At 38.3% G+C, this 10,456-nt stretch overlaps 1 protein-coding gene across 1 annotated transcript in view; it reads left to right on the top strand.

The window, feature by feature from the left end:
• Positions 1 to 9,744, top strand: part of LOC133547901 (uncharacterized) — a 10,919-nt gene extending 1,175 nt beyond the window's left edge. The window contains exons 3-12 of the mRNA XM_061893386.1: positions 459 to 562; positions 654 to 920; positions 1,002 to 1,095; positions 1,172 to 1,239; positions 1,337 to 1,528; positions 1,927 to 2,020; positions 3,189 to 3,338; positions 4,788 to 4,933; positions 5,506 to 5,643; positions 9,295 to 9,744. Of these exons, the coding sequence (XP_061749370.1) occupies positions 459 to 562; positions 654 to 920; positions 1,002 to 1,095; positions 1,172 to 1,239; positions 1,337 to 1,528; positions 1,927 to 2,020; positions 3,189 to 3,338; positions 4,788 to 4,933; positions 5,506 to 5,643; positions 9,295 to 9,510 (1,469 nt within the window). The 3' untranslated portion in view covers positions 9,511 to 9,744. The remainder of the gene's footprint in view (positions 1 to 458; positions 563 to 653; positions 921 to 1,001; positions 1,096 to 1,171; positions 1,240 to 1,336; positions 1,529 to 1,926; positions 2,021 to 3,188; positions 3,339 to 4,787; positions 4,934 to 5,505; positions 5,644 to 9,294) is intronic.
• The last annotated feature ends 712 nt before the right edge of the window (positions 9,745 to 10,456 follow it).

The raw sequence follows: 10,456 nt of genomic DNA, 5'->3' as shown, positions 1-10,456 counted from the left end.
AAATAATATTTGAGCATTGATTTAATTTGTCAGGAAAGAAGAGGAAGTAAAATCATTTTTAAGGTTGTATTGTCTTTCTGAATCAAAGTAAAAAATTAAGTTATTTAAACAAGTGGGGACCAAGTATTTAAAATAATTTCTTTGATTTTCAATTTCTATTTAAGTTTTGTCTCTCTTTGAATTAAAAATGTCGAGCAAAGCGAGACCAGCTAGTTATTAAATCAATAAACATTTTACAAATAGAGGCAGCTCACTGGTAAGTTTTGCGAGACCAGCTAGCTATTAAATCAATAAAAATTTTACAAATAGAGGCAGCTCACTGGTAAGTGCTGCTATTTGCGCTATTTTTAGAACAGCCCAGCGGCCTACTCATCCGGTCCTTATGGGCTACCTGCCTTATAGGTACTCTTCAAATGCAGATGAGCATGTGTTTAACACACAATCTTTTCATTATATAGGTCGCGGCACTGGCTTCCGCCACCGCGTGCGAAGGTGGCCGACTTCGGTCCTGACTGGCCGTCAGGTGAAGTTTGTCCCTCCAACTTTCCACCCGGAGAAGAAGGTACTAGTTCTTCTCTTTTGTAAAGACTGCGTTGGTTTTTAGGAGTCATGGTTCTTTTGTCGGTTCTAAGGCAAAGTGTTTGTTGTTTCAGACTGTCTTCGTCATCGGCTGCTCCCACCTGAGAGGGCTAGTGGACAAGGATGTCGTCTTACCCAAGGTACCTCTCTCTTTTTCTTTTCTGTCTGTTCCAGGTGGAGGTGCAGCTGATCTGAAGACAGAGGTGGGCCACCTCGAGTTCACGCGGACCCCGGATGTCGTCTGCGTGCTGGCCCCGAGCAACGACCTGAACCGTGGGCCCCTCTACGCTGGTCAGGAGTTCGGCACGCTCCTGACCAGTGTCCGCAGCCGCTGGCCAAATGTGCGTTTGTTTTCACTTTTTGTGGTATATTGCTGTACAGCCGTTTTTAAGATATAGATGTTCTAAAATGTCTGTCTGTAGGTGTTTGTTTTGGACTTCCCCCCGCGTCTGAACAAGCCCGTGGGGCTGCAGGATCAGCTGCGTCAGGAGCACCACCGCGTCGCAACACGCATGGGTATGGTCATGCTTTTTTCTTTGCGCTGGTGCAATTTTAATGTCTGAAAGTATGATTTTCCTTAAATTTGGATCAGGTCTCCCATTCGTGGCTGTGGCCAGCAGTTTCCCGCTGGATCGGTTGGAGCTGTGGTGTTCGGACGGCGTAAGTACAGCAAATGTACAGTTGTTATGACAGCATAATTTGATGTCTGTTGTTTGATACACTTATGGAGCCAATGTGTTCTGTATCTGACATTCAGGTGCACCTCAGCGACACAGGTGGCTCGCCCATCCTGGTGAAGCTGTTGTGCGACGCTGCGCTCACCCTGTTCGCACCTGACCCCCCTGCGTCTCCTTCCCTGTTCGCACCTGACCCCCCTGCGTCTCCTTCCCTTCGTCGGACGGACGGCCTAGATCCCCGGACGTGTCCTGGGGTTGGTGATGAGGGAAAGGTAATGTGTTGCACTGGGCCGCTGTCTTTGTACTTAAACAGTGCACATTTTCATAAGACGAGGTTCTCAAAGGACAAAATAGGAGTGAATGATAGGTGTTGCTGATTAACAGCTAAAACAGTCATGTATTTAGAAAGCTTTTTGCTGTTATCGTATGCTAAGTATAAGCATAGTTTTGATTATATTTAGTTGTCACAAACATCAAAATTAATAGTGAATGTTTTATTGGAGTGTGCTATGCATGTCTCTTAACAAGTTGGCTGAAACCTTTGAAAGTTGCCACAGTCTCCGGCTATGGTTTGCTCAAACTTTTCTCATTCTGTATACATTAAATAAACTGACTTGTTTTTGGGTCGATCACAACGGTAACAGTGTAATACTGCACTTTTCCTGTTTAGGTGGCCTGCATCACTGCATCTGCTGTTTTTTGGAGGAAGATGGCAGAGCAGCAGTCGTGGACCCCCATGCCTCCTGTCCCAGAGTTCGTCACTCGTAAGTTGTGAACAGCTTATCATATGTGTTATAGCAGGGGTGTCCAAATGCAGCCCGGGGGACATTTGCAGCCAGATCATTTAGGCCCCACCGCACAATTTAAAAACGATTAAAAAAAAATAAAATTCAAAGTGGTATTTAAAGAGCAAACGGGTGAAATGTAGCAAGACAATGTAGCAATGTATACTCTAATATCACAAAGCTACTATGTAGGCTGTTTCTTTCTTTAAAAAATAATAAATCGATGTCATTATGAATTGACCTATTGAAGGCTCCAATTACATCACATTAAATATTTTGTGGGAAAATGTTGCTTATTTTGTTTGCCATGTAAAAAAACGAGCCATTGATTTTTAAAGGGCCTAAAACAAACTTACAAGATATATTTTTTATATTTTTTTTTAAGGAGTGGTATTAAAACGAATAAACAACCATAAAAAAAAATCGACAAATACGAATTTGATCTCGAGATTATTGTGTTAGGAAACAATAAAAAAACACAATTTATTGTTTACCACTTTAATGAGTCGGACCCGTGTGATTCATTTTTAAATAAATGATAAATGGGTTGTACTTGTATAGCACTTTTCTACCTTCAAGGTACTCAAAGCGCTTTGACTCTACTTCCACATTTACCCATTCACACACATTTAAGTGTCATTGCTCAAAAAAATATGATTTAAAATCAATGGTGTTATGAGTTATTTACCTTTTTTTTTAGGCTCCAATTATTTAATCTCAAATATCCCACTTAAAAAAATTTTGGGGTGCAAATATTGCATATTTTTCATATTAAAAAAAGGGGTTTTCTTGGACAAGAGCATACAAGTTTAATCTTTAACAATTGTTATATTGACAGACCTAATGTTGATCTACAGATTTAAAAACTTAACTAATAACAATGCTGAATGACACATTTTTTATATTTTTGGAACAAATACATTTTGGGGTCCATGGGAACAAGCCAGAGTGGAGGCCTAAATGTATATTTTTTATACATGTATTGGTTTTTAAAATAAAAAAATATCAAAATGGCCCCTGCTAGCTTTGAATTTTCTATGTGCGGCCCTCATTGGATAAAGTTTGCACACCCCTGCTTTATAGGTACTCTTCACATGTAGATGAGGATGTGTTTAAGACACGCTTTCTTATCTTCATGCTGACACAGGTGGCTTGCCCATCCTGGCGGAGCCTGCGCCTCCTTCCCCTTGGTGGACCGCGCCACCTGCCCAGGTTCCGGTGACGGAGCCAGCCCCTCTGCCCCAACGCCGCCAGAATCCCCGGAGGTGGACCACGGTTGGACGAGAGGGCGTCACTCGTAAGTTGTGAACAGCTTATCATATGCGTTATAGCAGGGGTGTCCAAATGCAGCCCGGGGGCCATTTGCAGGAGATCATTTAGGCCCCACCGCACAATTTAATAACAATTGGAAAAAAATACAATTCAAAGTGGTATTTAAAGAGCAAACAGGTGAAATGTAACAAGACAATGTAGCAATGTATACTCTAATCACACAAAGCTACTATGTAGGCTGTTTCTTTATTTGAAAAATAATGATTCGATGTCATTATGAATTGACCTATTGAAGGCTCCAATTACATCACATTAAATATTTTGTGGGAAAATGTTGCTTATTTTGTTTGCCATGTAAAAAAACGAGCTATTTATTTTTAAACTTACAAGAAATATAAAACCATTACACTTATAACTGACAGATCTAAAGTTGATCTTGAGATTATTGTTAAAAGTAAACATTAAAATAAACTATTTGGAACAGCCCCAATGCACATTTCAAAAATATGATTGAAAAAATTTACAACCTTAAGTGGTATTTAACAGGTGAAATGTAACAAGAAATTGTAGCAATGTTTCTTCTAATCACACAAAGATTCCATGTAGGCTGTTCCTTATAAAAATAATGTTATGATTTTAGGCCTATTCAAGGCTCCAAATACGTCCAATTAAATATTTTTTGGGGAAAATGTTGCATACTTTGTTTGCTCTGTAAAAAAAAAAAAACACCTTTTTTTTTAAGGAGTGGTATTAAAACGAACAAACAACCATAAAACTTAAAATCGACATACGAATTTGTGTTAAAAGGAAACAGTAAAAAATAAACACAATTTATTGTTTACCACTTTAATGAGTGGGACCCGTGTGATTCGTTTTTAAATGATAAATGAGTTGTACTTTTCTACTTTCAAGGTACTCAAAGCGCTTTGACACTACTTCCACATTTACCCATTCACACACATATAAGTGTCATTGCTCAAAAAAATATGAATTAAAATCAATGGTGTTATGAGTTATTGACCTTTTTTTTTTAGGCTCCAAATATTTAATCTCACATATCCCACTTATAACACTTTTGGGGTGCAAATATTGCATATTAAAAAAAGGGGTTATCTTTGACAAGAGCATACAAGTTTAATCTTTAACAATTTTTATATTGACAGACCTAATGTTGATCTAGAAATTTAAAAACTTTAATAACAATCCTGAATGAAACATTTTTTATATTTTTGGAACAAATACATTTTGGGGTCCATGGGATCAAGCCTGAGTGGAAGCCTAAATGTATATTTTTTATACATATATTGTATTGGTTTTTAAAATAAAAAAATATCAAAATGGCCCCTGCTAGCTTTGAATTTTCTATGTGCGGCCCTCATTGGATAAAGTTTGCACACCCCTGCTTTATAGGTACTCTTCACATGTAGATGAGCATGTGTTTAAGACACGCTTTCTTATCTTCATGCTGACCCAGGTGGCTTGCCCATCCTGGCGGAGCCTGCGCCTCCTTCCCCTTGGTGGACCTCGCCACCTGCCCAGGTTCCGGTGACGGGGCCAGCCCCCCTGCCCCAACGCCGCCAGAATCCCCGGAGGTGGACCACGGTTGGACGAGAGGGAAAGGTAATGTGTTGGTGTGGGTCGTTATCTGTATTTTAGAGCAGTTTTCGCTTATTTTGTCTTTGTTAATATTTTAATTGATGTACTTTGTACAATGAAATAACAAACTACTCTATAGTTGATTTACTTTAACAGTGTACATTTTCTAATATGAGGCCTTCTTACAAGAAAGGACAACATAGCGCAGTGAGTGACAGGTGTTGCTGATTAACCGGCAAAAACTGTCATGTTTTTAGACAGCTTTTTGAAGTTTGCATATGCTAAACCCCCCTCTAGGGGGATGGTTACCCACATATCCAGTCCTCTCCAAGGTTTCTCAGTCATTTACATCGACTGGCAGCCCTTTGAGACAATTGTGATTTACGGCTACAGAAATATTCATTGATTTGACGTATAAGCCTAGTTTTGATATTTGGTCATCACTGACATCAAAAGACAGAAAAGGTTTGTTTTGTTGGTGTGTTAAACAGATCTCAACAAGATTGCTGAAACGTTGCCACAGTCGCCGGCTATTTGCTCACAGGCCTCTCATTCCTTATACATTTAACTAAGTGACTTTTTTTTTGTTTTGGAAGGCTGGAACACAGCCGGTGCAACAGTCCCTTCCCATCCCATCCAACCCTGTGTGGTTCAGCAGTCCTATGTTGGATGCCATGGAGAAGTTTGCTCCTTCCTCTGACTCTGACTGCCCTGCTGTTCCACCACCTAGCCAGGTAATGTGTCATAAACTTCTTTCTACTGGTAGTGTCCATAACCATTCTAATAGACTGATGTTTAATACATGTGAATAAAAGTTTTTCTGTGTAATAATCCATCCATCTCCTACCGATTATCTGGTCTTGGGTTGTGGGGCTAGCAGCCCAATCAGGGAAACCCAGACTTCCCTTTCCTCAGCCACTTCCACCAGCATTTTCTGGGGGATCCTGAGGTGTTCCCAGGCCTGCTGAGAGACAGTCTCTTCAGCGTGTCCTGGGTCTTCCTCGTGGTGTCCTACCAATGGTAGGCATCTTGAACACCTCAACAGCAAGGCGTCTTGAACACCTCACCAGCAAGGCGTCTTAATAAAATGGCCAAGCCACTTGACAACTGTTATAACGATTATTACCACTATTTTATCAAATGTGATTGACAACACGCAGAACTTTACCTGGCTCCAAAACGTGTTGTTGAATGATAAGAATTTCAACAACACATTGACCAATATATTGAGACAAGCAAAAAGGGAATATTACAAATGAATGATGCATGACAGTAAAAACAACATAAAGGCTAAATGGAATATTTTAAATAAAATAATAGGGAATGAGACAAGGCGAACAGGACTACTTAGATATTCTAAAAAATATGTTAATGGAAAACCTAGATGAAATTGTCAATTACATCAATTCTTTGTAAATGTAGGAACTAGCTTAGCAAACAAAATACCTAGAGCTAATGATCAATCGGGGTGTCTGGAAAAGGGAAAATAGGGTTAGTCAGTCAATGTTTCTTAGTGACGTGACTGAAAATTATCTGTGGTTTATAGACTAAAAAAAACAAGACCTCCACAATGAGGGCATCTAAATGTATAAGAAACACAATTGATTGCATCATTAAACCATTAAAGCATATAATTGTTATTTTTAAAGTACTTTTCCCAAACCGTATGAAAACTAAGGTCATACCTTTTATTTACAACCGGAGATAAACACGAATTTGGTAATTATACACCTGTATCTCTCAAAAGTTTTTAAATAAAATTAGACTGTTTTATTGAAAACATAACTTATTACATGGAATTTGTTCAAATAGGTCTACGAGCTAGGCCATCATGAACATTATGAAGAGATTACAACTGCAGTTGATCAAAATAAATACCCAATAGGAGTGTTCATTAATTTAAAGAAGGCATTTGACACTGTAGATCAGTGGTCCCGGGCCACAGAATTTTTTTAAATTAAATCATAAACACTATATACACTTACAATTAGTGCACCAACCACAAAAACATCCCCTTTTCATGACAAAAACTTCACTTTTTCCTGACAAAGGTAAAAAAATAAAAAGGACACACCTCCCAGGCTGCGGGACAAATTATTAAGCGTTGACCGGTCCGCGGATACAACAAGTTTGGGGACCACTGCTGTACATCATCAAATTCTCATTTCTAAATTGTACACTTATGGAGTTAGAAGAGTCAAATTAGGAGTTATCCAAGACAGTTTGAAAACAACTAAGGTCATAGTTTTTTTTTTTATAACTGAAGATAAACATAAATTTGGTAATTATAGAGCAGTATCTCAATTTGCAAAAGTGCTTGAAAAATGTTCAATAAATTAGACTTTTATTGTAAAATATTTACAAGCTTGCCCATCATGAACATTATTGAGATTACAATTGCAGTTGATCAAAATAAATACAAAAGTGTTCATTGATTTTAAATAAGGCATCTGACACTGTAGATCAGGGGTCACCAACCTTATTGAAACCAAGAGCTATTTCTTGGGTACTAATTAATGCAAAGGGCTACCAGTTCCACACTTTAATAAATTGCCAGAAATAGCCAATTTGCTCAATTTACCTTTTAATAAATTATATATATATATATAAAAGGGTATTTCTGTCTGTCATTCAGTCGTACATTTTTGTTTTACGGAAGGTTTTTGTTGAGAATAAATGAATGGTTTAAAAGAAAATACGGGAAAAAAATAAAAACATTGAAAATTATGTTCAAATTCGTCACTTTAAAATTCACACTTCTACCGAAAAAATAGAGAAAAACTAGCTAATTCGAATCTTTTTGGAAAAAAATAAATAAATAAAAAATTATGGAACATTAGTAATTTTTCCTGATTAAGATTTATTTTAAAATGTTGATGGCATGTTTTAAATAGGTGAAAATCCAATCTGCACTTTGTTAGCATATATAACAAATTGGACCAAAAGACAAATCATTTCTTCAAGACTTTGTAGGGACAGAAATTTTAAAAGAAATTCAAAAGACTTTGAAATAAGATTTAAATTTGATTGTACAGATTTTCTAGATTTGCCAGAATAATTTTATTGAATTTTAATCATAAATTTGAAGAAATATTTCACAAATATTCTTCGTCGAAAAAACAGAAGCTAAAATTTATTACAATGTATTATTCTCTACAATAAAACAAATGAATTTACTTGAACATTGATTAAAATTGCCAGTAAAGAAGAGGAAGGAATTGAAAAGGTCAAATCATTTTTTAGGTTGTATTTTTCTCTCTAAAATTGTCTGACACCTGTAAGAAGCAAAGTAAAAAAAAAAAAAAATTATTTGAACAAATGAAGAACAAGTCTCCAAAATATATTCTTAGATTTTCACATTCTATTTGAAATTTGTCCCTCTTATAATTACAAATGTTGACCAAAGCGAGACCAGCTTGCTAGTAATTAAAGTAAAACAAATAGAGCCTGCTCACTGGTAAGTGCTGCTATTTTAAGAACAGGCCAGCAGGCACACGTCTGGTGCCTGCGGGTACCTTAGATGAAAAGTTGACATGAAAAGCTCATATATTGCATGCGAAAAATAAGGTATCTAAAAGCTTGTTTATTTTGAATAAGGTTAAATATAGTTTTCGGTATAACACATTGAGAATGTTGCTCAATTTTTCTATTGGCAGAGAAATAGGGAAATACATATCCAGCAACATAATGCCTTTATTTCTTTCACAGAAAAAAGCAATTTGTATAATATTTTACATAGAGACCACACAAATCCACTACACAAGGTCAGGATTATTAAAATTAAAATATACTGTAGAATTGAAAACTCTAGTAATTATGTTCAGAGCGAGAAATAAAGGTCTTCTGAAGGACATACAAAGGTTATTTGTGTTCACATCTGAAGATGAGAACCATACAAGGCTGTATGACTTTAAATATCCAAGAGTGTGAACAAATTTGACAAAAAATTGCTTGTCTGTGTGAAAGCATGGAATTAAATAGACTTAAAAAGCTGTAAGAAAACTTTGTATTTAAAACCTTAAAAAAAGAGAGAACTGGATTTGTATCAAACTGAATTTTGATTTACATTGGATGTGTCATTGTGAAAATGCTTAAAGGAAAATTAAAAAGTGTCAGAGTTCGGGTGTTGGTGGAGGCAACAGTTATGTCATCTAAAATTTGTGTCAAAAGGGGGTAGATAAATATAATTTTCCATCTGCTCCTTTCTGATCATGGAAATGTATAACAAATAAAAAACACTAATGTCAATTGTACGAGGCTTGTATATATGCATTTTCATGAAAGGATTGGGAAAATTTTATGGGTAAGTGACACATAATTGTTAAATATGCAATAAAGTATGACTTGAGTAGACCATTTCTGTAAATCTGTCTTAATTTCAATAGACTTCTCCTGGGAGGTGTCGTCGGAGATGTGTGGCCAACAGGCGCGCCGGACGGAGGGAGCAGGTTGGTGTCCCCATTTTTTCCCCTTACTCTGCATTCACACAGCCGGTGATCATTGCCGATGCGCCAGCCCAGTGGGTGTTTAGCTCATATGATTTCATGTTGGGTGGTTTCTCTGCATTTGTTCCAACATGCTACAATGTTAATGTTCAATGACCCTCTTCCCACCAATTCCCCCGGGATATTCAGTTCCGATTGTCAAATCACGGCCATTAGTACAGAGTTGCACTCGTCACTTGTTTGGTGAATGTATGGTTAGTGTCAAGATGAACCATATGTAAAATTTCAGGTGCCAGCGGTTCCTGAAGATCCAGCGGTCATCAGGGAGGAGACTGCTGTCCAGGAGGAAGCCCAGGTGCTGCTTCAGGTTTTCAAAGAGAAGGTTGCTTCTGTTCCTCTCCCTAGTGATAGTGTTCGTGAACCTCAGTCCGTCCGGGAAGAGCCTGCTGTGGAGCCCACTGTCCAGGAGGAAGTCCAGGTGCCGCTGCAGCTCTTCAAAGAGAAGGTTGCTTCTGTTCCTCTCCCTAGTGATGGTGTTAGTGACCCTCAGTCCGTTCGGGAGGAGCCTGCTGTCCGGGAGGAAGCCCAGGTGCCGCTGCAGGTCTTCACAGAGAAGTTTGCTTCTGGTCCTCTCCCAAGTGATAGTGGTAGTGTTGGTAAACCTCAATCCGGTCGTGTGGCAATGGTCGAGAGGGATCGTCGGGGAATTAGGTTAGCTAAGGTTGTGCGTGGATCGTTTCACCAGGGGGATATCAGGTTTACTTACGGAGGGATGCAATGCATGGCCATTGCTTCAAGTAGTATAGCAAAGCATGTGGTGAAAAGCGTGTTTTCGTGGGAGACACGGGATCTCGATTGTATCCTCTATTCCGGAGACAAATTTTACAGTAGTTTGCGCAACCTGGGTATATTTAGCCACCCGTCAAATTTTTTGTCGGTGCCGGATCTACCTACTAATGTAGTTATTGACGAGCAGTTGTTTAGTTTCCATTTTAGTCAACACCCTGCATTAGGTGCTGTGGGTGTTGAGCAGGAAGATGGTCCCTTTGTGACTTTGCGTCACGGATTAGAGGGAACTTTTAGAGAGTACAGCATGTGTCTG

Source organism: Nerophis ophidion, unplaced genomic scaffold, assembly GCF_033978795.1.
Source record: "Nerophis ophidion isolate RoL-2023_Sa unplaced genomic scaffold, RoL_Noph_v1.0 HiC_scaffold_258, whole genome shotgun sequence".
NCBI lineage: Eukaryota > Metazoa > Chordata > Actinopteri > Syngnathiformes > Syngnathidae > Nerophis > Nerophis ophidion.
Note: the sequence above shows the minus strand (reverse complement) of the source record. Positions and strands in the feature narration are given on the sequence as shown.